At 41.2% G+C, this 27,500-nt stretch overlaps 1 protein-coding gene across 4 annotated transcripts in view; it reads left to right on the top strand.

Annotated features, from left to right (window-relative positions):
- The window catches only part of cntln (centlein, centrosomal protein), a 162,919-nt gene that overhangs the window by 123,413 nt on the left and 12,006 nt on the right, over positions 1-27,500 (top strand). For all 4 annotated transcript variants that reach the window (XM_037538265.1, XM_037538264.1, XM_037538263.1 and 1 more), the window contains 5 exons: positions 3,598-3,724; positions 4,345-4,482; positions 4,953-5,138; positions 15,351-15,545; positions 17,992-18,060. In XM_037538265.1, the coding sequence (XP_037394162.1) occupies positions 3,598-3,724; positions 4,345-4,482; positions 4,953-5,138; positions 15,351-15,545; positions 17,992-18,060 (715 nt within the window). The remainder of the gene's footprint in view (positions 1-3,597; positions 3,725-4,344; positions 4,483-4,952; positions 5,139-15,350; positions 15,546-17,991; positions 18,061-27,500) is intronic.

Below are 27,500 nucleotides of genomic sequence, written 5' to 3'. Positions count from 1 at the left end.
CAGTGTTGCACTAGTGAAAGTCTGAACTTAGTCCTCGTTAACGTGATTTTTCACATGCATAAAAACACAGGGACTTATGAACATCATATTTTGTTTTTTAGTTGTTTCTTTTAACTTTGTTTTCTAATATAAAAGTGCTGCATTGAAATAATGTTTCAGTACTTAAAAATAAAATATCTCAGAATTTGAATGGTAAGACAGAATTCTGTAAAATGAAAGAATTATTCTTAATCTCTCTCTTCTCTGTTGTTTTTCTCTCGTGCTCTCTTTCTGCTTCTCTCTCTCCTTTCTCCTCTTTGTCTCCTCTTTTTTCTCTTTTTCTCCACTTTCTTCTCTTTCACTTTTTCTTTCTCACTCTTTCTGTTCTCTCTTGATCTCTTTTTACTTGTTTCTTCCCCATCTCTTGCGCTCTCTCTTTCACCTGGCTCTCTGTTTCTCTCTTCTTCCTCTTCTTTTTTCTGTCTTCTTTCGCTCCCTCACATCTCCCTCTCTTTCTCTCTGATTCTTTTCTCTCATTCTTTCTTTTTCTCTCATCTCTTTCTTCCCCTTCTCTGTCTCCTTGCTCACTCTCTTTCCTCTCTCTGTCCTCTCTCTTCTTCTCCCGTTTTCTGTATTATGTTTCTCCTTTTTCACCACATCTTGAATTGTATTAAGTGACTGTGTTGTGTGTAACCTGTTGTGCCGCGCTTGTGTGTGTGTGTGTGTGTGTGTGTGTGTGTGTAACGAGCTTGATCACAGCATGTTTGAGTGTGTGTCCCTCTCGCTCGTCCATGTCTGGAGTTTCCCCCTCGTTTGAATGAGAGACGTGTCTAGACGCCGTAAAAAATACATCACCTCTCCTGCCCTGCCTGGGAACGAAAGGGAAAAAAAGGAACCCAGAGTGAATTTCAAAGCTCAGCAGCATGTCGTCAGTCAATATCCGGCACTGAGCTCTCTGCCTTATTCATATCGGCCTAGCTTTCATCTGCAGCCTGTTGTCTTTGGGCTCCATGCATCATTAATCTGCTTTTGTTTTTGCAGCAAAACACACACACACACACCTGCTGCACAAACACTTACAGTTTCATTAACACCCAAAACGCGTAACACGCCAGTGTGTAGAGGAGCACGAGGCACCAGACCCTCCCAGAGATCTACACACACACACACACACACACACACACACACGCACACAAAGCTCACTCAGAATTCTAAGTGGTCTTTGATTATTTGGGGATGATCTAACAAGTTATGCAAAAAAAAAAAAGCTAATTGACGAGTTTCATTGCGAACACATTACAGGCCACTTTTAAGATTTTTTTTTTCATGGTGATTGTTTTTATGATTGTTGTGAGTGAGCATTAGAGAAATATCAATGCTATATTATGATTAATACCAGCTTTATTAGACAAAAATGTGTTTTCCATTATACACACCAGATTTTTTTTTTTTAGAAGTCCCGTTATATCCAAAAAAGTTGCAAAGTACTTTACGTTTACGTACATTTTGGAATTGCGAAGTGCACCTGTGTAGTAAGTGAAGCAGCACATTGAACAGCGTTCAGCAGAATAATAAATTCACCCTTTCGGTACGTATGAAGCCAACAGTATGTAGAGAATTGTATATATTTATCTACCATCCACTCTGCTCACACATCTCATTCTTTTTTTTAATCTGCTTCTTTCCTTTTCTTTTTTTTTTTGAACAGAGAGGTCTTCTAAAATAAATGTTATAACACTAATTGCCATTAGCTCTCCTGAGAGAGGGATGGAGAGATGGATGGAGGAGGGTAAGCGTGGCAGTAAGTCAACAAGAGGACGTGCACTATCCCCTCTGAAACAGGGTCAATATGGGTTTTCTCATTAATGCTGCAGTCTATGGAGCCAGCGCAGGGTCCCCAGGCCACACTCTCATTTCAGTTAATGTCACTCCAATAAGATGGCTCACATTTATTTAGCCTGTTTGCTTTGGGCTCTCTGCACAGCAGGCACAGCCGTTCACCTGGAGAAAGAAAGCACTGGCTCCTCATTTACAGCGTAGCGACAAAACACACACACCCTCAGCTGTTTGTGAGCTGGTGGAAGTGTTTGTTGTGTGTATCTGTGCACCTGAGTGTGTATCAAGAGTAAAAATGTAGAGATTTCACTGCAGTAGGGCTTAATATCATTAATATTCAATATGACAATATTTTACACATACATCACAGTATCAGATGTTTTAGTGGGCAGTAATAAAGTATTGGAGTCCATTCTTTGTGATAGCTTATAGATAGATAGATAGATAGATAGATAGATAGATAGATAGATAGATACTTTATTGATCCCGAAGGAAATTTAGGAACTGCTGGAAGGCTGCCGCTCGCGTCTGCGCCGGAAGTAGGAAGGACTATATGATAGATACTATAACAATGTATTACAAGCCTATTTATAATTTTTTAATTCATTTCCAGAAAGGAACCTTACTTTTGATTTAGCTGTGTAGTTTATTGATTTTTTTTTTTATTATTTTGTTGTCATTTAAAGTGTTTTGAGGCGAAATGTTTCATCTGACACATTCATTTCTGTAAAGAAATCTGGATCTGAATATTCAGATCCACTGGTGTTGATAGGAACCAAGGTTTGCACACCCCAATATAGATATAATAAATATAATTTATTATATTTAAAATAAATATAATTTATTTTCTACTAAAACCCCCAGTGAGAACCTACTCACGTCTTGTAAGTTGTGTTTTAAATATACGTTTTAGACCAAAAACCTCATGAACTCATAACTATAGTTAAACAGCATGGCAGGTATTAGGCAGCGAAGTCATAACCAGTTTATGTAATAATTTACTGTGAGACATTTCACAGAAACACGCTTCAGAGTTCTGGTTCCTATTACTACCACTGTGAACATTTCTGAATTCTGACTTGAATTCCCCTTAAAGGTACTGGATATCATGAGTAAAATGCGTGGGATAAAATAAAAAATAAAATAATACGTCTTGGTAAAAGGAATACCGCAATTCTATATAATGGATGAAAGGTTATTATCAAATATGGCAAAAAAAAAAAATAAATTACAAACTGACAAAAAAAAAAAAAAAAATCACGTTGTGTATCACGATATACGGATGTATCACCCATCATACAATATCAAAATCTAGGAATTGTTAAGATGTAAAACAATTCGTGGAAATGAATTGAAATGCCAATACAACACGCACTCTCTTTCAATTGTCAGCCGTTTGTTGTTTCTCATTGAAGGCATTGTTAATGATCAGAGCTAGGCAAGTAGGTGCATGCTATATCAGAGTAAATTGGGTGGAGGGGGGTGTGCTATGGGCCCACCCACCCAAATGAATAGTCTTTTATTTATTTATTTATTTATTTATTTATTTGAAGAGCTTGTAACTTCAGTGCCTCTGTGCGATAATTTAGGAAAAGACCTGTTTTTACTAACCATACAGTACAAAAGGCCAAGATATAGACCATTCATAGCTCGGTTCAGTACAGTATGGGGCAGGACTGTATGAGATAGATGAGGTAGTGTATAAAAATATGAGTAGTGTAAAAGAGTAGAGACTAGATTAGACGTGCTAATCACACGTCTATATCTGCCCTGTGTGTGCAGGCTGAGTCATGCTGAAAGGGATGTGGTTATGAAGAGGCAGCTGGTGGAGGACGTGCGCAGCCGACTGAAGATCCTGCAGGACTCGGAAAGCAGCCGGCACTCACTCATTGATGACCTGGAGAAGAAGGTCTGTAGAGCCTGCAGAGCTGCTAGAAGACGTTTTAAAACAATACAGAAATCTAGTTTCCACGTTACCCCAAGATGCAGATCATTAGACATTTGCCTCAATCCTTGTTAAGTATTCTTAAATAGACAGTAATCTTAAATAGAGCAGCTATATTAGAGGGTCTATGTAGGACCTAAAAAGGTTCAGGTATTTGTAATAATAGCAGCTTAGTTGCAGATCTAGACGTTTCCCATTGTAGAGAGGAACCGTTTAACTATGCAAAGAACCATTTATTCATTCATACAATCCAAATTGTCAATTGTTTCTGTATATAACTGGTGACTTTGCCAAAAAAAACCTTTTTTAAGGATGACCTGTCACTGCAACACTCAGCACTGCTGAACCTTTATTATGAATCAGATATCAGAGCACAGGCCGGTTCAGAAGAAGATAATTGTTGAAAAATGAGTCACATGCTGAAGTTCTCGGTTTTAGACAACAGTTTCCGAGTAAAGATCTGAGTCGGTCTCTGTATTGGACTGAACTGGCATGAACCCTGACGGCCCTGAAACAGCTGGAAGCCCTTACAGGTGTTTTTCCTCATTCTGAATCCCTGCTGTTGACTTCCTGTTTGGTGTCAGGTGAAGACTCTGTCTGAGGAAGCAGCTAACCGGAAGGCTTTTATTGATTCTCTGAAGAGAAGGCTGAGCGTAGCCACTCAGGAGAAGAACCAGTGTGAATCCACCAGCCAAAAGCTCAGCGAAGATCTACAGAAAAAAGTAAAGCTTCACCGTTTAACACTGGTACACAGTCAAACGAGTTGATGTTGGTCTAAATTAAATTGGACATGAAGCACGTTCTTGCGCTCATAGCAGATTATTGAGTAACCTTTCCCTATTTATTTAGTCGTTTAATTTGGCTGAATTGTTATAATGATGCTCCTTCTACCCATGCAGAAAATGATTTGCTATGTTTGGTAATTATCGTAGGCCAATTAAGCACAGATTATTAACTGGCACACATTTTATCTCATTGTGCCTAATTATCTTCATATCTTATGTTTGATGTCTGCAATATTCTTTATAGATGCAAAATATTGTTCTGGACAACTCTGCCTTATTATCTTTATTATTTTGATAGATGTTTTAATGTTGTATTTAAATTATGCTCGACGAGTCTCATGTTGAAAAAATTTGCATACTGTAACACTCCAGTTGAAAAATGTGTGAGTACATTTGCGTGTGTTAAGGATCAGAAGTTGGCGGCGATGCAAGTGCGGTTGGGCGAGTGTGAGCGGTCGCGGGCGGAGCTGGAAGAGAAAGTGTGTGTACAGGTGCAGGCCGTGTCCCAGCAGCACTCGGATGCCCTACAGACGCTGCAGAACAAACTCAGCCTAGCACAGTGCCAACATGAGCAACTACGGTCCTTCACACAGGTAATACACTGTAGGTAATGTAACTGTACAGGTAACACTGCATGTGCTGTCACTGTACAGGTAATACACTGCAGGTGGTGAATCAGTTCAGGTAACACATTGCAAATGCTAAATGTGTTCAGGTAACACGCTGCTGGCGTTGTAGCTCTACAGGTGGTGTGTCTATACAGGTAATACACTGCAGGTGCTGAATCTGTTCAGTTAACACACTGCAAGTGTTATAACTGTACAAGTCACTGTCGGGGTAACACATTGCAGGTGTTATAACTGTTCAGGTAACACATTGCAACTACTGAAAACGTAGTGGTAACACACCAGTGCTGTACTACACAACTACACAGGGAATGTGCTGCAGGTGCTAAAACGGCAGGTAACTTGATACAGGTGCTGTAACTGCACAGGTGACACACTACAGGTGCTGTAACTGTATAGGTAAAACACTGCAGGTGCTGTAACTGTATAGGTAAAACACTACAGGTGCTGTAACTGCACAGGTGACACACTACAGGTGCTGTAACTGTATAGGTAAAACACTGCAGGTGCTGTAACTGTATAGGTAAAACACTACAGGTGCTGTAACTGTACAGGTAACACACTGCAGGTGCTGTAACTGTACAGGTAACACACTACAGGTGCTGTAACTGTATAGGTAAAACACTGCAGGTGCTGTAACTGTATAGGTAAAACACTGCAGGTGCTGGAACTGTATAAGTAAAACACTGCAGGTGCTGGAACTGTACAGGTAAAACACTGCAGGTGCTGGAACTGTATAAGTAAAACACTGCAGGTGCTGGAACTGTATAAGTAAAACACTGCAGGTGCTGGAACTGTACAGGTAAAACACTGCAGGTGCTGGAACTGTATAGGTAAAACACTGCAGGTGCTGTAACTGTACAGGTAAAACACTGCAGGTGCTGTAACTGTACAGGTAAAACACTGCAGGTGCTGGAACTGTACAGGTAAAACACTGCAGGTGCTGTAACTGTATAGGTAAAACACTGCAGGTGCTGTAACTGTATAGGTAAAACACTGCAGGTGCTGGAACTGTATAGGTAAAACACTGCAGGTGCTGTAACTGTATAGGTAAAACACTGCAGGTGCTGGAACTGTATAGGTAAAACACTGCAGGTGCTGGAACTGTATAGGTAAAACACTGCAGGTGCTGTAACTGTATAGGTAAAACACTGCAGGTGCTGTAACTGTATAGGTAAAACACTGCAGGTGCTGTAACTGTATAGGTAAAACACTGCAGGTGCTGTAACTGTATAGGTAAAACACTGCAGGTGCTGGAACTGTATAGGTAAAACACTGCAGGTGCTGTAACTGTACAGGTAAAACACTGCAGGTGCTGTAACTGTATAGGTAAAACACTGCAGGTGCTGTAACTGTATAGGTAAACACTGCAGGTGCTGGAACTGTATAGGTAAAACACTGCAGGTGCTGGAACTGTATAGGTAAAACACTGCAGGTGCTGGAACTGTATAGGTAAAACACTGCAGGTGCTGGAACTGTATAGGTAAAACACTGCAGGTGCTGTAACTGTATAGGTAAAACACTGCAGGTGCTGTAACTGTATAGGTAAAACACTGCAGGTGCTGGAACTGTACAGGTGACACACTGCAGGTGCTGTAACTGTATAGGTAAAACACTGCAGGTGCTGTAACTGTATAGGTAAAACACTGCAGGTGCTGTAACTGTATAGGTAAAACACTGCAGGTGCTGTAACTGTACAGGTAAAACACTGCAGGTGCTGTAACTGTATAGGTAAAACACTGCAGGTGCTGTAACTGTATAGGTAAAACACTGCAGGTGCTGTAACTGTATAGGTAAAACACTGCAGGTGCTGTAACTGTATAGGTAAAACACTGCAGGTGCTGTAACTGTATAGGTAAAACACTGCAGGTGCTGTAACTGTATAGGTAAAACACTGCAGGTGCTGTAACTGTATAGGTAAAACACTGCAGGTGCTGGAACTGTATAGGTAAAACACTGCAGGTGCTGGAACTGTATAGGTAAAACACTGCAGGTGCTGTAACTGTATAGGTAAAACACTGCAGGTGCTGGAACTGTATAGGTAAACACTGCAGGTGCTGTAACTGTATAGGTAAAACACTGCAGGTGCTGTAACTGTATAGGTAAAACACTGCAGGTGCTGTAACTGTATAGGTAAAACACTGCAGGTGCTGGAACTGTATAGGTAAAACACTGCAGGTGCTGTAACTGTACAGGTGACACACTACAGGTGCTGTAACTGTATAGGTAAAACACTGCAGGTGCTGTAACTGTATAGGTAAAACACTGCAGGTGCTGTAACTGTATAGGTAAAACACTGCAGGTGCTGTAACTGTATAGGTAAAACACTGCAGGTGCTGGAACTGTATAGGTAAAACACTGCAGGTGCTGTAACTGTATAGGTAAAACACTGCAGGTGCTGGAACTGTATAGGTAAAACACTGCAGGTGCTGTAACTGTATAGGTAAAACACTGCAGGTGCTGTAACTGTATAGGTAAAACACTGCAGGTGCTGTAACTGTATAGGTAAAACACTGCAGGTGCTGTAACTGTACAGGTAAACACTGCAGGTGCTGTAACTGTATAGGTAAAACACTGCAGGTGCTGTAACTGTATAGGTAAAACACTGCAGGTGCTGTAACTGTATAGGTAAAACACTGCAGGTGCTGGAACTGTATAGGTAAATCACTGCAGGTGCTGGAACTGTATAGGTAAACACTGCAGGTGCTGGAACTGTATAGGTAAATCACTGCAGGTGCTGGAACTGTATAGGTAAAACACTGCAGGTGCTGTAACTGTATAGGTAAAACACTGCAGGTGCTGGAACTGTATAGGTAAAACACTGCAGGTGCTGGAACTGTATAGGTAAAACACTGCAGGTGCTGGAACTGTATAGGTAAATCACTGCAGGTGCTGGAACTGTATAGGTAAAACACTGCAGGTGCTGTAACTGTATAGGTAAAACACTGCAGGTGCTGTAACTGTATAGGTAAAACACTGCAGGTGCTGTAACTGTATAGGTAAAACACTGCAGGTGCTGTAACTGTATAGGTAAAACACTGCAGGTGCTGGAACTGTATAGGTAAAACACTGCAGGTGCTGTAACTGTATAGGTAAAACACTACAGGTGCTGTAACTGTATAGGTAAAACACTGCAGGTGCTGTAACTGTATAGGTAAAACACTGCAGGTGCTGTAACTGTACAGGTAAAACACTGCAGGTGCTGTAACTGTATAGGTAAAACACTGCAGGTGCTGTAACTGTACAGGTAAAACACTGCAGGTGCTGTAACTGTACAGGTAAAACACTGCAGGTGCTGTAACTGTACAGGTAAAACACTGCAGGTGCTGGAACTGTACAGGTAAAACACTGCAGGTGCTGTAACTGTATAGGTAAAACACTGCAGGTGCTGGAACTGTATAGGTAAATCACTGCAGGTGCTGGAACTGTATAGGTAAAACACTGCAGGTGCTGTAACTGTATAGGTAAAACACTGCAGGTGCTGGAACTGTATAGGTAAATCACTGCAGGTGCTGGAACTGTATAGGTAAAACACTGCAGGTGCTGGAACTGTATAGGTAAAACACTGCAGGTGCTGTAACTCTATATATAGCACTCTGCACTAACTGCTTAACTAACTAACTTCAGGTGTTGTAGCTATTCACGTAAAGCATTACAGGTAACACATTGCACTGCTGTGTGTGCAAAACAACCAATGTTCAGATTTAACATTATGTATGAAGTACAATTACTGGTTTGGTAAGAGATGCAGGCTGTTTGATTAAGCTCCTCGGAGGTATTCCTGTGGAGATTACAGTGGCAGGTATTGATGAGACATTGATGGAAGCGTCCCAGCCATGCTAAGCCCTCAGGGCTGTGAGAGCTCAGGCGGATGTGCTGAAACCCCAGCCATGTGCTGTGGAGGCACGATGAAGAAGGGCTCGGGCTGATTATGCTGATGCACCTTGCTGTGGGTACTACTGGAAGTCGCAGTTATTGCTGGCGAGAGCAAAAGCACACCAGTTGTGTATGAATTATTTCCCATTTATTGACACAATCAGAGGATATACTTTATTATGATTTGAATTTGTTGATAAGTTATTGTTGTGTGTACTGTCTTGGAAAGGAAAACCATCCTTTGGAAACGGAAATAGACAAACACTGCAAATGCAGAATTCAGAGATCACCCTTTCGTTTATTTAATTTACCGTCAAAACGGACGTTATGTGCAAGTTATTCGATTTTCAGCATCAGGAAAAAAAGGAACATGACACAGTAGCCTCACCATGTTTGACTGCAGCTTTTATTTAAAGAAAGAGCTTCTGTTCTTTTCTAGAGAGTTGCTTTTTCAAAGAAGCCTACAGGCACATTTTGCACACTTCTTACAAACACCTCTTCAGTTCTTAGAAGTTGGTTGCATTTTTATGCTTCTCAGAAGCCTAGTACAGTAGTAATACAGTACAGTAGTAGTAGTAGTTCTAGTTACAGATGTAAACTCATCAGTCCATAAATCCTTTCTTAACATCTCAGATGTTCAGTTTTCAGTGTTCTAGTGCAGATTTGTTGTCGTTTTCTGTTTTTGAAGAGCAGCTCCTGGACAGCTACACGTCTGTTTAGACTCACACTGGAGGAGTTTCAACAGAAATACCTGTGAATCTTTTCAAATCTGAGCCAAGAGTAGAGCTTGATTTTCTCCTCTGTCTCAGAGCTTTAAGTACTGTTTATATAAAAGGGACAGTTTTGGTGGTCTGCTACATCTCTATGAAAGGGAGCAATGTCACCGACGCCTTTGGGAACAGCTTTTATTGGGAGGACGCCGTTGGTTCATTTTAAGATTGGAAGGATGGAAGTGTTAAAGTGGCGGCCACAGTGCAGACTCTGTTGTACTAAATGCTGTATTATTTATTGTTTATGTGTGTATTGCATGTGTTACATTGTGTGTTTGTATATTGTACTACAACACAGTTAAATTACACAAACACACACACACACACACACTATCTAAGTCGCTTATCCTTCTGGCTTGTGGGGGTTGCGGGAGCCTATACCAGTGGTCACTGGTCGAAAGGCAGGAAACACCCTGGACAGGTCGCCAGTCCATCACAGGGCAGGAGTTAAATTACATCTTGATGCAATTACTGGATACAGTTACCACCGACATGTCATGTGGCAATAAAAGAATCAATCAAATCAGTCAGCAGAGTGCATAAAAATAAAGAGCGGACAGTTTAAATACTGATAGATTAATGTTATATTTATTGATGCAGGCTTGTGTGTAATTTCTGTTAAATGTGAATAATTGAAAAATGAATAACTTAATTGTCATTTTGAATAGAGATTTAATAAATAACCAGCACTGTAAATATAATTCATGAGATAACTGCAATTAATTATTTATTTTTGCAATGCCATTTAAATGGTACAGAAACGTGACAATAACACATCAGGCAACTCATCAGATTAATATGTATATCGTTACTGTCCAAAGGAAAACAAGTATATCCAAACATGGTAACAGTACAAGAGAGTGCAAAGTAATGTAAGTTAATGTAATGTGGTTTTATTCCAAGCTGTTTTTCTATTGGTCCATTCATCATGAACATTTGCACAATGTGAAGAGCAGGTGATGCTTGAGGACAGCGCTGATATGTACTGTGTTGGAGTGCAGCTGTGTGTGTGTGTGTGGGGGGGGGGGGGGGGGGGGGGGGGGGGGGGGGGATGAGGGGCATGAGGGGCATGCAGGGCCACTGTAAACATGCTTCATTTGAATTGTTAATTCAATCGGATCGTTTTTGTTTATCATAATTAACACGCTTTGCTCCGAGAGTGTGTTTGTGTGGTCTCTTGTGACGGATGTTTTTCTGCGCACCAGCAAGTTGAACTATGTGCTTTTTATTCTTTATTCTATAGGTCAAAAGGGTTTAGTCATATATTTATGTTCCCAAGGTTTAAGATTTTATACAAATGCTTTACAGTACCATATAAAAGTGCAAAAAAAGAATTGTCAATAAGGAACACTTTCGCATTTCGTCATTAGTTAACTACTTGTTTTAGATATAGACCGTCAGCTTGTGCCATAAATGTCAAAACATGCAACAACACACCTCTACAATAATGCCAGTTTCTGCAAGGCCCGTCTCCATTTGGCCAGGGGTTCCACAACCTTTTCATACAACTGTATAACATACACCATATGGGCAAAAGTATTGGGACACACCTCTTAATTATTGAATTGAAAGTATTTAATTCAGTGTCATTGCCACATTGTGTCTCGTTGTATAAAATCAAGTAACTAGCCGTGCAGTCTGCCTTTACAAACATTTATGAAAGAATGGGTCGTTCTAAGGGGCTCAATAAATTCCAGCATGGTACTATAATAGGATGCCACCGTAGCAACAAGTTCACGAAATGTCTTTCCTCCTATATATTCCACGATCAGCTGTGAGTGGTTTATGAATCACAGCAACTCAGCCGTTAATTATCAGACCACGTAACTTTACAGATTGGGCTTGCTGAGGGCTGAGGCGCATAGTGTCACCAACAATCAATCTGCTGACTCAGTAACTCCTGACTTCCAAACCTCCCCTGTAATTAATATCAGCACAGAAACTGTGCACCGGGAGCTTCATCTCATGGGTTTCCATGGTGGAGCAGCTGCTTGCAAGCCTTGCACCACCAAGCAAACGGCAAGTGTTGAATAGAGTGGTGCAAAGCACGCCGCCACCGGGTCCTGAAGCCGTGGAAACACATTCTCTGGATAAATCATGCTTCTCTGTCTGGCAGTCTGATGGATGAGTCTGGGTTTGGCGAATGCCAGTAGAACATTTTCTGCCTTACTACATTGTGCCAGCTCTAAAGTTTGGTGGAGGAGGGATAATGCTATGGGCTGGCCTAGGCCCCTTTGTTCCAGCTCTTTTAGGATAAACGAGTATGAAGATTGCGAGCCAGGTCCTCTCGTCCTACTTCAGTGTCTGACCTCACAAATGCTTTTCTGGATGAATAGGCCAAAAATCCCACAGACACATTCCAAAATCTTGTAGAAAGCTTCCCAGAAGAGTGGGAAAAGGGGGCCAATTCCATATTAATGCCCTATGGATTCAGAATGGCATGTCAAAGCACCTTTAGGTGTAATTTGTAGGTTTTCCAATACTTTTATCCATTACAGCAGTATGGAAATTCTAATTGCAGGTGTTGCCATTTGGGGGCAGTCGTGGGCTGGAGGTTAGGGATCTGGCCCTGTGACCAGAAGGTTGCTGGTTCGATCCTCAGGGCCGACAGTCCATGACTGAGGTGTCCTTGAGCAAGACACCTAACCCCCAACTGCTCCCCGGGTGCCGTGGATAGGGCTGCCCACCGCTCCGCGCGAGTGTGCTCACTGCCCCCTAGTGTGTGTGTTCACTAGTGTGTATGTGGTGTTTCACTTCATGGATGGGTTAAATGCGGAGGTGGAATTTCCCCGTTTGTGGGATCAAAAAAGTATCACTTAACTGAACTTAAATTCCTGTATGTAAACATTAGCGCCACTACTTGTTAGATCAAATTTTCACCCATTTATAAACGTGTGTATAATTTTTAAAATAAATTTGAATTGAGTTGATTTAGTACAGTTTTAGTCTTTTTGCTTTTTTAAGTGATTACATTTTTTACATTTAACTAGCACCTGGTGAAATTTTAAGTTGTAATTGGTGACCCTGTAATTAAAATACTGTGTCTACAAAATGGGGGATGTCTTATGGACATTACTCACTTCTCACTACTGAAACTGCGTAAATTTTAAATGCTGTGTTCGTGTGTATCGTGCACTCCACATTGGTCCCAGTCTGTTTTGAAAACACGTTTTATTACTCAGTGCTGACTGTTAATGAGGGTTTACACTGAAGCGAAACAGAAAACAGAAGCGTCTTTAGCAGCTGATCCCACAGCTGAGTCTTAATAATGTTTGTGAGCAGGAGAGTCAAACTGCAGTCCCGGTGTAATCCTGCACTTACCTCTGAAGCCTAATGAAGACTTGTTTGATTGCATATTATTTCATATAATATCCAGTGTTTTGTTTTTTTGTTTTTTTTTAAGAGTATGTGTTTTCATCAGTCAAGAAGGAATTGTATTGACTTTATTGTCAGAGTAAGCTGGTAGATGTGTGTTATTTTACTAGGTTCCCATGGACCCTTTAAAAAGTCTTTAAAAATGGATTTAAAAACAAAATGGTATTACTCTAATAATGAACTGTTCTGTTCATTAATTAAATAGTTATTGTAATTATATTACCTGCTTAATTATGTTGTATAAATTCATATTATTGTTGTTGTTGCTGCTGTATTATTGTTATTGCTGTAACAGAAATAACAACTTACACAAAGTAACTTACACAGTAGCTTTCAACTTTTATCTTTTTCACTTCATAAGACAAAATCCTTTCAAAAAACTTCCAACTTTGGGAATCAATCCTGAGAATACAGTGATCCAGATGAAATGCTGGGATTAATCAGACCAAGCTATAGATGGACTTGGCCCGATTTTATCAGGGGAGAACATTTTAGAACATCAGAGAGGGGGCTCTTCATCCAGGTTCTGCGAATAATTGTCCACAATTTCTTTTTATTTGCTAAGTTTAACATACTGGAGAAATTATATACAAAATGTGTCGTAATTTTTGAACCAGCCACATTTTATGTTGTTTACTTTTTTTCCAATATCTTTAATTCAGCAGATAAACAGTAATTGTGAGTTAAAATGTGCAGAAGTGTGTTCTCAGTAGAGGACATGCAGTTATTTTCAGTCCAGTCAATAAAACGTGGAATGTGTGAGCCAGGGGCTCCGAGACTTTTGCATACAACTAGATATGTATATATAGTGTGCTGTATATGTAAGTGTGTGTGTATTGTGCCTGTGTGTGCACACATTCTCTCCTCAGGCTGTCCATTCCAAGGTCAGATTTTCAGAAAGCTTAAGGGGGAATGATACGAGAGATTATTGCAGCGATCAATAAGCTCAAAATGAAGCAGAGGGGAGTTTACTTTATTGACTTTCTCATGTACAGTGGCAGCTTTAAGCTTTAATTGTCTCTGTATTTAGCGGCTGCTTGCGTTCAGCTCTCTCCTCTGCGGCCCGATTCCCCTCCGCTCCTGGCTCTAAAACGCCCTCTTAAGAACTGTCCTGAGAGCAGCGTCCGCAGCCGAGCCCTAATCCTGTCTGGTAATAATCAAAACCCAAAACTGGTCTTGGACCAGCATGAATTTATTTTTTATTTTTATTTTAATGAACCTTCTCCTCTGTGCTACCATTTTTAACAGCTCTGCTTTGCTCAATTATTTACCCTCTTGGTGCTGTGACTGAAGGAGGTATGAAAAAGCAAATAAATAAATGAAAGTTAGCATTTTTCAGCAGCTCTCTTCCTGATATGCAGTTCTGTTCCACATCAACTTGAGGGCCTTTAAACTTTTAACACACTTGGCGTCAGAGACTCCAGACACATATTCCCATTCAGTCTTCGAATATCAGAAGAAATGGCTCCAGAAGCAAGATCTTAATAACTTCTTACACGGGGATCCAAAAGCTTCGTCCTGCAGTATCGCTCACAACCTTCAAGAAGTGTCTCGGGGTTTGCCTCCTGCCATTTGATTGTATACACTAACATACTTGTTTATTTGGTTATAAAGCATTTAAGACGTAGTTCAGCAAAACATTGAATTTATCCAGTTTTATCTTTCCACAAATCTAATCAACAGGCAGAACATATTTGGTGTCTGAAGTTCACTGTATGGTTTTGTCACGGAAGCTATGAGGCTGATGTATAACCCCAATTCCAGTGAAGTTGGGACATTCTGTAGAACATAAATAAAAACAGAATACGATGAATTGCAAATCCTTTTCAACCGATATTCAACTGAATACACTACAAAGACAAGATACTTAATGTTCAAACGGATAAACTTTGTATTTTGCAAATATTCACTCATTTTGAATTTGATGCCTGCAACACTTTCCAAAGAAGTTGGGACAGGGGCGTGTTTACCACTGTGTTACATCACCTTTCCTTTTAACAGCACTCACCTTGACCATATTGAGTTGTTAAGCCATGTTAACTTGTTAAGTAATATCAAATTGACTTGCTGTTGTGGTTTTGGCACTGTATAAATGTTGATAATTATGTAAATATAAATGTAACTCAACCACCCCTCCTCCTTTTTCATTCTTTCCCAGGCGCTGGTAGTGGAGGTGGCTCGAGAGGTGCAGGAGACCAGAGCAAAGCTAAGGAAGAGGAAGAGGGAGAGGAAGAAAAGAGAGAGAGCGGATAGAGGAGTATCCAAAAGCTCTATGCAAAAAGCCCAGTCCATTGCTGCTTCCATTCTCAACCTGACCCAAACTGACCTTGCCAGTATGCTGGACACAGACGAGGTGCGATTTATTATTAATGCTAGTAGTAATAGTATTGTTAGTGTAAGTATTGTTATTATTACCACCGGTAGTGGTAGTTGTTGCAGTGTTGTTATAATTTTGATTAGAATTATTATTAATAATAGTAGTATTGCCAATATTGCACTTATCAGTAGTAGTGATATTTCACAAACATTTAATAGTTCAAGAATGAAAAAAGAAGAAATAACAAGACTTTTAAAAGAGAATGTCTAAAAGACAAAGAAGTAAGAAAGAAGCTACAAACTAAATCACAGAAAAGCTGGGACAGTGTGACTGTGTGAAATGCCAATAAACTCAGAAAACAGCGATCAGTAAATTCTGTGTGACCCACATTAAATAATAAAACAATACAAAAACACAATATTATATGTGGCATTTTATGAACATCATTGTTTCTTTTAAACAGGCGCTCATTACAAATTTGATGCCTGCAGCATGTTCCAGAAAACTTGGGACGGGGGCATGTTTACTACTGTGTTACATGACTTTTCCTTTTAACAGCACTCTCCAATTATGCTGCCGTGTTTTTGTAACACATGTAGAAAGTGGCTTGCTGTTTTCATTTTGAAATAACTATGGACATCCCTGAAAAAGATGGTGTATAAAAAGCAGCGTATGTTGCTCTGAAATGTGTTCAGCGTTAATGATGCTTTCATAGATGTACTATCCACTGATGAACGCCCCATAACATGAGAGCATGGCTTTGAACTTTACACTAGTAATGATCTGGATGGTCCTTTCCTTCTTTGGCATCTTTAGAACAAGATGTGCATTATCTCTATAAATAATATGAAATGTTGACTCATCAGACCACAAAACACATTTACACTGTGTATCAATGGAAACTGCAGATGAGCTCAAGTTCTGAGAAGTCGGCAGCGTTTCTGAACGCTGTTGACGTATGACGTCCACTGTGCATAGTACAGGCTTAACATGCATCTGTGGATGTAGCAACGGACAGTGTTTGTCAAAGCATTCCCACTTTCCATCTTAGGGGTCAGAGATCACAGGCATTTAATTACACACGGAAATTTCTTTGGATTCCTTGAATCAGTTGATGACCTGCACCATAGAGGTTGAAATACCTAAAACCCTTGCCGTCCCTCGCTGAGGAACATTAACTTTTAGCCCGTCCCAGTTTTTCTTTGGAGTGTGTTGTAGTCATCTATTTCAGAATGAACGTATACTGTATGGCCAAATTATGTAGGGACCACTTCTAGTTGTTACGTTCAGGTGTTTCAGCCACATCTATTGACAACAGGTGTATGAAATCAAGCACACAGCCATGCAGTCTCCATAGACAAACATTGGCAGTAGAATGAGTCATACTGAAGAGTTCGGTGTCTGTCATAGGATGCCACAATCCAGCTTATGAAACATCTACCCTGTTAGATCCAGAAGCGTGGACTTTTATGTCATATGACTTGGACTCGAGTCCGACTCGAATTGCAAATTAGATGACTTGAGACTTGACTCAAAAAAAGACTTGCAACTCGACTTTGACTTGAACACCAGTGACTCGGACTCCAGCCTTAAGACTCGGAAAGCCTCGAGGCACGAAGTAGATGAAATGTGGGGAGGCGCCTGCCTGCAGACTGCTACAGTTGTTTATTTATCATGTGAATGGATTCGTTTCCTATCGTAAATACACAGCAGTATCGTCAGATTTACTGCGCTTGTGCTCAATTTATTTTATTTTGGATGTCAAAGCATTAGAGCTCAAATAAAGAACACTTTAATTGTACAAAGGATTCAAGTGTTCGTGGTTCTTTTTAGAACCATTTTCTTTACTAAAAAGCCTTGTAGAACCATCCTTTTTAAGAGGGTGGTTATCTGTGTACCATGGATTTTGCGTTTTAGTTGGAAGGGTAAAAATATACAGCCACACACTACTAGCACACTGTCATTAAAAGACTTCAGCACTGTTACCATTATTCAGTGCAGACTGACTTGTTTAGGACTCTTCACTTGGAACTCGACTTAAGACTCAGTTGTACTGATATGGGACTTGAACCGAGACTTGATGATCTTGACTGTATGGGCACAAATTCCAACATTCTCCAAAATCTTGTGTAAAGTTTCCCAGAAGAGTGGAGGCTGTTGTAGTCTCAAAGAGGGGGTAACACCATATTAATGGCCATGGTTTTGGATGGAATATCCAGCAAGCCCATGTAGGTCTGATGGTCAGGTATCTACATACTTTTTGCCCTATAGTGTGTATGTACCAAAAATAAGCAATAATGAGGTTGATAATATAAAACTTATCGTGTCTTTATGCTATTTTCATTCATATACAGGTCAAAGTAGATTTCTAAGTCAGTACTTTCTTTTTTTATTTGCATTTAACCTTTGTCACTTTTTTTAGATTGGTTTGCAAAAAAGCAAGAAAATCAATATTGCATGTTAAAATGTGTGTGTTGTGCAGGAGGAAGACTGTGATGAAGGAGTAAGTGAGGATTGGATGGATCGTGTACGACTGATTCTACAGCAGCAGGTACACACACTCAAACACAGATACACACACCCCTACCTAGCACTCACAGCCCTACTCACACAACCCCCCCCCCCCCCCCCCCCACGCTAGAGGTTTATGGATAGGTGACTAAGCCTGAACTTAGTTCTCAAAGATCATTTTTTAATGGCCCCACAAAGTTTATGTGTTAAGTATATCAAAGAAAGGTTATTCAGTCAAATTGACACACAGTAGATCTGTCTCTTTGTAGTTTTTATTAAGCACAAAGCTCGAGTAACAAACACTGTATCTATCCACGCCAGCAGGCACAGATCAAGCAAAGGTACTGAAGTCGAGCAATGCTCTCTCCTCTCTCGTAGACCAGCTGCGAGGTCCTAAATATATTATTCAAACACAAAGATTATGGATCAGCTCAGCCTCAGTGCAGTGCAGAAACAGTGTGATTTTACTGTAGGCATGTTTTATAAGCTAGGTGACAGAATTTCATGGTCACGGCAACATATACTTTCTAAGTTAAATGAAATCCAGCGTTAATTTTAACCCGAAAGCTCATACAGCATTCCCTCACTTTCCTCTTGATCACTAACCTCCATCAGATCTGCTTCTACGGTCCTGTGAGTCTCCTTCAGCTTCTTTCTCTTAGCCTAGCCTCTTTTCTTTACCTCACCTAATCCTAAAGTTAATTAAAGCTAGCTAGAGTTAATAAGCAACCAAGTAAAAAAAAAAAAAAACAGAACAGATTTCTGGCTATACTGACCATAACAAATTCATAACATAGACACAGATCCACATTGTAGGTGGATGTATCAGCTCTGTTTCACACTGTTTCACTATGTTTATTATAGGTTTTAAATAAGTGAGCTTTTAGCTAAAATCCTTCAGCACAGCTACTGACTGTCTTACAATATATGAGGTCTACACCAGTACATAAACCATTTACCAGCACACACACCCCTATACTGACGCACACACACACACCCCTACACCAGCACACGTCACTACAGTAGCACCCCTGTGCCAGCACATGTGCACCTATACTAACACACACCCCAACCAGCACATGTACAAACCATGCACACCACTGTAGCAAACACTATACCAACACATGCACCTCTACACCAGCATATCGTTGCTGTTGGCATTTTTCAGTTTTTGACATAATTTGAAAGTATCTGTTACTCTTCACATTGTTTGTAAATGTTATGATGAATGCCCTAATAGAAATTACCCAAAATGACATGGGAAAAATTCTGGTTCCATTGACTTACATTGACAGTGAAGTATGTTTTTTCCTTCTCCTGTAAAGTTACTATTTTGGAGATACAAGATTTTCTTCCGACAGCAGCGATATGCACGTCTTCAGTAGTACGTGCAACTGTACACCAGCACACGCACCTCTATCCCACCACACACATCCTAACACCAGCACACATATACACACACCCATGCCAGTACACACACACGGCTATATACCAGCACACCTCTACACAAGCACACACCCTGCATGCGCACCTCTACACCAGCAGGCACACCTCTACTCTGGCACACACACATACACCCCCTACATCAGCACGCATACACATTTAAATGTACTAGTACACTAGCATATAAATCTCTACAAGAGCATATACTTCTCATATACAGCATATACACATGCCCCTTCACTATTGCACACACCCCTACACCAGCACACAAACCCTTAGACCTACTCATGCAGCTCTGCACCTGCATACACACACACACACACACTCTTACACCAGTATATGCACCCCTACACCAGCTCTGCCAAGATTGCGTTATCATGAGCTGAAAGATACAGTTTCACTTTTGTACTGCTCCAGGCTCCACTGTTTACAGTGAAAAGAGGGTGCATAATGTGTAAAAACCCCAGCAACACAGCTGTGTCTGATACACCCTTGCCAGCTCCGCAAATACTACTGTGTCACTGCTGTGCTGAGAATGATCCACCACTCAAATAATAACTGGAAAACATTGGTCCTTTGGTTAGAATCTGACCAATGATATATGGCCAAGAGTCAGCAAGATTTGTTCACTGATTTTATGAATATGAGGCGTTCTGGGTAGTAATTTTAAACTTCATTTTCAGGGCTATATAGCTCTTAGTCAATTTAGAATCTTCAGATTAGACTGTTTTTAGATTTGCGTGAGAGGAAAGAGGTAGGGGTTTCTAATAAAGTGGCCAGTAAGGGGGAAGATTAAGGTGAGGGTTTCTAGTAAAGTGGCCAATAAGGTGAAGAATAAGGTGAGGGTTTCTAATATAGTGGCCAATAAGGTGAAGAGCAAGGTACGGGTTTCTAGTAAAGTGGCCAATAAGGTGAAGAATAAGGTGAGGGTTTCTAATAAAGTGGCCAGTAAGGGGGAAGAATAAGGTAAGGGTTTCTAATAAAGTGACAGTTTAGAATATGCCTCTATCTGCCATCTCACTTCCGTAGTAGTGTGGTGTGTGTGTGTGTGTGTGTGTGTGTGTGTGTGTGTGTGTGTGTGTGTGTGTGTGTGTCTCTGCTGGCTCTGCAGTGTGTAAACATGTGTAGTCAGGCTGATCTGTGCCCTCTAGTCTGTCACCATCGCACTAGTGGCTTTGACCTTTGACCTCATCATCTGGCCTTTGGCTGATTCGCATGTCTCTGCTGGACAGCTCAGGGACCATCTCGCTCTCTCGTTCTTTTGCTCTCTCGCTCGCTCACTTTACTCACGCTCACTCTCTCTATCTCTCTCTCTCTCTCTATTCTCTCTCTCTCTCTCTCTCTCTCTCTCTCTCTCTCTCTCTATTCTCTCTCTCTCTCTCTCTCTCTCTCTCTCTCTCTATTCTCTCTCTCTCTCTCTCTCTCTTTATCTCTGGATAAAGAGAGGGGGTGTATGAAGGGATGCATAGAGAGAAAGAGACGCTTTATCCCTTCATACACTTCCTCTCTTCATCCTCTTTTCTTTTTTCTGTCCCTTCACCCTCTCTTCTTTTTTTTATTTTACTGTCTTGTCATTCCCTTCATTCTCTCTCTCTCTCTCTCTCTCTCTCTCTCTCTCTCTCTCTCTCTCTCTCTCTCTCTCTCTCTCAGGCCCTCAGGCAGCTTGTTAATGGTGAGTACAGTATTGATCTGGCTGGCTTGTCAATACTGAGAGAATGAGCGAGGGTCCGCTAGAGACTCTTTCCACAGGCTGCTATCGAGACACACACACACACACACACACTCCGCCGGAGACTGTGCTCCAGCAGGCTGATATCGATGTTTTCCGCGGCTGCTCACTGGATGACAAGCCGGAGACTCCAGTCCCACGGGGGCCGCAGTGACCCTCCTGCTAGTTTTTCTTCTCTTTCAAGTCACTCGTCTTCCCTCTCTCCGTCTTTCTCTCATTCTCTCTTAATAAACTCCCCGCCCTTGGGGAGCATGGCTCTGGCGCTTGCTGGTGATAAAGGATCAAGGGGAGTTTGTTGGCAGGGGGGATTTCTGTGGGAAAGATTAGAGGCAGGAAGCCGAGTGTGTCAATACTGCATGTGTTTCTGCTTGTGGCATCACACGCTTTGCTTTGGAAATGATAGCATAAAGCTACTTGCAGCTTAAAACAATAGTTATTCAATTAATAAATAAATAAATAAATAAAATAAAACTATTCCCACCTTACACCAAACGTAATCAGTCAGCCAAGACCTGGTTGTTGTCTTAAGTTTGCTTCTATAAGTTTGCACAGGAGCAGCAAGACTAATGTAGCTTGCAAGTAATGCAAAGTTATGGAAACACAAAATTACATAGTTTGCTAAATTATAATAAATAATATGTACATATAATGTTCACTTTTACTGTTAAAACATTAGGTTATTATGGGGCCTTAAAAAGCCATCAGGCGATGGTAAAAAGTTCTTTGCTGTGAGTTTACCAGAGCTTGACATATCCTCTGAAGATTTTTATTAAAATAGTTAATGTTGAAAAAAAAAAAAAAAAACACAAACACTGAAAATTCAACAGAAAGTAGGTGTAAGCAGCAGGAGGGTGCTCAATAATCAATATTAGCATTTTTTCCCCCCAACTAGAATGAATCATACTAATCATACTAATTACTTTTAAACTCCTAGCAAGTTACAGTCGTGGGGAAGTATTGTGGAAACATCCTAACTCTGAAATCTTATCTCCTTGATCCGTATGACGTCTAGAGTTGAGTTATGTTAACTTAGCTTAACTAGTGAACACACACACTAGGGGGCAGTGAGCACACTTGCCCGGAGCGGTGGGCAGCCCTATCCACGGCGCCCGGGGAGCAGTTGGGGGTTAGGTGTCTTGCTCAAGGACACCTCAGTCATGGACTGTCAGCACTGGGGATCGAACCGGCGACCTTCCGGACACAGGGCCAGATCCCTAACCTCCAGCCCACGACTGCCCCCTGCTCCTTGATCCCTATGAAGTCTAGAGTTAGGACTAAAATTAGGACAGTGTCTACTATTGAACAACATTTCCTAAGTTTATTATCTTATCCTGACTCCAAATAAGAAAAGAGTATTACAGCATCCTAACAACACAAATCAAACTAAACACCAACCCCAGTGGTGTCTTCTGAGATGTTATGCGGTAAGATTTGATTCTAGAATTCAGATTTGCTTCTGTAATATGAATTTGTGAAAAATCTCATCTTGAAAATGTCAGGTCTGATTTTTTTGTAAAAAGGTTTTACAGCCCCAGAGATAAAGCACATGAAATGACCACGTGTTAATGAGGTCTTTTTGTCGGCGAGGTCATCTAGGTGTCCCACATCCAGGACCTCCTATGGAGGAAGTGGACTCAATCTCCCAGAATACTCGGAGATCACGTGATGGAGCGCTCACAGGAGACCTCACATCGCTCCGATCAGAGATCTCAGTCTCCTGATTGCTGACTGGGTTCACCTGTCTTGCTCATCAGGTGACTCATAGCACAGAGTACTTAAGCCTGGGCTTTTAGTTTGTCCGTTGCGAAGTAAAGTTCTTAGAGACTTACTGAGCGTTTCTGTGTTTGATGGTGTCTATGGTTTTTCGACTTTGCCTGTATTATTGGATTTTTTTAACTTTGCCTGGACTTGGATTACGTGTATGTTTTGCCCGTTTTGTGACGACTCAGGATTTAACTTTATTAAACACTTTCGTCTTTCATCTACGTTCATCTGCGACTCTGTGACCGTTACACTAGGCCTACAGAGAAGACCTAATGACTTCTATGAAATATTAAAAAAAAAGAGTCATCGTACTTCTTATAATTAAACTGCCCGCATATTTTCTTAATTCCTTTATTTCGTTGTTAAGTTTTGGTTAAATGCTTGAAAAGCTTAACAGAAAATGATCCACAGGACTTTTTTCCTCTGTGGTTTGTAGGTAGATACAACCAGGCTAGTTCTCACATTGGTTAGGACTTCAGGAGCTGCACTGAAAGCCCAACGTGTGGATTTTTAAAAAAAATTTTTAGGACATTTATGGCTTCAAATGAAGTCTCTCACAATTCACCACTGACTGCTGTTAGATAGACAGAGCAGTAGCACCCCATGTAACACCATGTAGCTACACAATGCCCCACTAATCCTTGATGATGATTAACGTCCCCACGAGGCTTTTATCTTTATAGGAAATCTGGCCGTGCTTTTATGAATCCCAACCAGTCATACAATGTCAGAAACCAGTGAATCTTTTTTGAGATTTTATCAAATTTAAATAATATTTAAATGGATTGAAAGCTCAAAATCTGCGCTTTCTACAGAATTTCTCCACTTGTTTCAGTGAGAATTCATATTAGATCACTCCATGCTTTTGTTATCGCTTACTGCAACATCTAAGGGTTAAGGCCCTTCCCTTATGTGTGTGTGTGTGTGTGTGTGCCAGACAGACAGAGTGTGTGTTCTGCTCTGAGCTGTCATTGTTGAGATGTGCGGTGCTGTCACTGCTGGACTGTAATGGACCCTTACTGGAGTGGCCCTGTCAATAACACCACCATCACTCAGACTGCCCGTCACACACCGCGACACACTGCAACGTAACAAGCCCACACACGTCACCACGACAACCCTGAGGGTGTGTGTGTGTGTGTGAGAGAGAGAGAGAGAGAGAGACAGAGTTGTGGAGGCAGAAATAGTGGGTTCCTGTCACTGCTTGGTGACTGCCTCATTTTCTCTGTCTGTCTCTGAGTGTGCGGGTCACGGACGAGGCCGAGATTAGAGGGGCTGCCGATGTGCTAATGCAGCTCATCAGAAAGTCGGCTGTCGGCACACGGGGCCTGCAGGACCCGCTGAAAAAAACACTGAACGCTCGAGTGTTTCATCGTTATTCCTCATTTCTTTGTTTGTGGCATTTGTGTCAAAATACACTACCATGTTTATTTGTAACAAAATGCCAGCATTTTTATTAAGTTAGAACAAAATATGATGCTGTTGTTGGTGTTAATGTCTTAATACATTAATGCCGTTAATGATCACACAATCTATTGCTCTGACTCTGCAACTGTAGCACTCTTGGTAAAACACAGCTTTTAAATGGTTTGATTGATGGTTGTCCTGAATTTATGACTGAACGATGTCGAGTTCATTTACAAGCAAACACATCTCTGATGCTGGCAACATCAGCAGTATCGGTAACGTTAGGGCGGGCACCTAAGTGAGGGAGGACACCTTCAGCGGCCATCAGCATCAAACAGCAAAGTGGAAAGTTTTAGTTCCCCTCAAAATACAACATAACGGCAGTCTAAGAGTGAGCTACTGTAATTGTAGAGGACTTGAAACGTGCAGCTACTGCTGCTCTCATTAGACGAGTGAGAACAACACATTGAGAATTTAAAACTAGTTCACCCTCTTTTGCATGATTTTTATTTTAATAAAAATTAATAATGTTAATGTGCACTCTGCGTTTACAAGATGAAAATACTGTTATTAAATGACTGTATAAGTTAGTAATACATATGTCCTGATGAAGCTCATTTGGTCCACTCATATAGCTTATAACACAATGCACTGCTTTTTGAAAGAAAAACAAATTATTTAGAGTCACATTTGAGTAAATAGGACAAATGCGATTAAGCATGGCAAAATATAGTGATTAATAATAAAAAACAGTAACATTTGGAACAAAACACACTTTTTTCATTTGTAATGAAGCTACTATGATGCTTTAGAACCGAACACTGCTCCTTGTTCCTAAACACAGTCGAAGGTTCATTTATAACAGAGCACACTATCCTCTTTATTAAAAGCCACATAATTTACTGGCTGACTTACTTAATTACTTATGTGTAGTTGTGACAAAACACACTGCTTTTGTAACGAAGCACAAACTTGTTTATTTGTAACAGAAACCATTTCTATGTTATTTTGTAGTTGCAGGTATGTAGTGCTGGTACACACTGCTTTTGTGTGTGTGTGTGTGTGTGTGTGTGTGTGTGGTTAGAACTATGTGTCTCTGTTTTTGTTTCCTCTCTCTCTCTCTGCTCTTGCCTCCTCTCTTCACTCAGGCCTGTCAGGCTGTGGTTTGTTGCGCTCTTTGCTCCCTCTCATTCCACTGCTAATGAAACAAACAGCAGCGTGTTCACTGGAGACTCGTAGCGTGCATCAGCATGGCCATCCAATAACCATTTAGCCCTGACAGTGCCTAGTGGCCAGCCGCTGCGTCCAGCAGCCCACCGTTTGCACGGCTTTGTGCTCCACGGCGTCCGAGAGGCTCCAGCGTCCGGTCCGGAGGCCCCTCCGCAGGCCTAAAGATGTATCCCTGTAATTGCGCGGGTTTATTTGTGGACTGCTAATTATTGACTGGAGGTGAATTAGAACACAGAGGCCGTTATGAACGCTGGGAAATGTCCGTTAGAGCTAATGAACTGTGGTCACAATCCCGTCTGATCGTTTCTCACATTCATTCCACGCAATAACGTTTCCGACGCCACCCTCCCCCTCTTCTCTTGTTTTTTTTTTTTTTTTTTTTTACGACTGCCGGAGCTCACAGACGTAATATTTCGGGCTGATCGGGCACCGGAGAGCGGCCGCTTTGCGCTCAGGAACACAATGGGTCCATCTTGGGCCCTTAAATGGAGAAAATGATTTTTAAAAGTTTTGCAGTGAGTCGTTTGGAAGGAATGGCAGAGGATAAACAGTTTGCTCCAGAGCGCTGTGTACAAATTCTCCAGCAGGATGTAGCTGTGGAGAGAGATGTTGGCAGTGTATGTGTGCTCAGGGGGGAGGTGGCACTAATTAAGCTTCATTTAATGATTAAGGCAATTAAAGGAGCGACGGTGCTGGAAGACTCTGTAGCTTTGTAGTGCTGCCACTGTCTGTCAATGGCACTCCACAATAACCTCCCACAGGAGAGAGCAAAGAGGCGCTCAAAGCACTCTACAAGCTCTTCCTATGCGTGTGTATTGAAGGCACTTCAATGCTAATTATAAACACTCACAGGCTGAGCTTAGAAGCATTTATAACTGAATAGGAAAGGAACGTTGAACCGCATTTGGAACAGGATGTGATTCCCAGCGGTGTTAAATGATCAGTGAGAAAGGGCCTTGCTTGTAGTGACAACTTAAAAATAGATCTGATTTCTTTCTTGCGATCACATCAGTTGCTCAGTTGCTGGGAAATCCACTCGACCTGCTGTTAATTTCTGTGAGAAATCAGATTTGGTACATGCATGGTTTTCATTTTGGCTTCTCAGTTTACCTTAATTTAGTTTTAATGATGCAGTAATAGTCTTAGTTTGATTTGTCTGCTCGGGGAAGCGCAATTGATGTTCCAAAAATGTTCTTCCACGCAATATGTGCGGTTATATATGGTAAAATCTTACATGATGTAGCTTAGAATTGTTATTGAACTTACGAATATTATTATAAATAATTAATGGTGTGTGAGTCTTGATATTCAGTATGTAAGAGTACTGCTTAGGGTGTCAGCGATTTTCTGCCATTATCAGAATCATTCCGGTGTACTGGATCTTTTGAGCACTGAAATACAATATATTGCCATACGTGAAAGAATGGGTCGCTCTCAGGAGCTCAGTGAATTCCAGCGTGGTGCCGTGATCGGACGCCACCTGTGCAGCAAGTCCAGTCGTGAAATTTCCTCACTACTAAATATTCCACAGTCCACTGTCAGGGATTATAACAAAGTGGAAGCGATTGGGAACGACAGCAGCTCAGCCACGAAGTGGTCAGCCACGTAAAATGACAGAGCGGTCAGCGGATGCTGAGGGGCATAGTGCACAGAGGTCACCGACTTTCTGCAGAGTCAATCACTACAGACCTCCAAACTTCATGTGGCCTTCAGATCAGCTCAAGAACAGCGTAGAGAGCTTCATGGAATGGGTTTCCATGGCTGAGCAGCTGCATCCAAGCCTTACATCACTAAGCGCAAGTGCAAAGCGTGGAGTGCAGTAGGTGTAAAGCGCCGCCACTGGACTCTAGAGCAGTGGAGACGTGTTCTCTGGAGTGACCAATCACGCTTCTCCGTCTGGCAATCCG

The sequence above is a fragment of the Pygocentrus nattereri genome, chromosome 5, assembly GCF_015220715.1.
Source record: "Pygocentrus nattereri isolate fPygNat1 chromosome 5, fPygNat1.pri, whole genome shotgun sequence".
Lineage (NCBI taxonomy): Eukaryota > Metazoa > Chordata > Actinopteri > Characiformes > Serrasalmidae > Pygocentrus > Pygocentrus nattereri.
The sequence above is the reverse complement of the archived record's forward strand: the minus strand, read 5'-3'. Positions and strand labels throughout refer to the sequence as shown.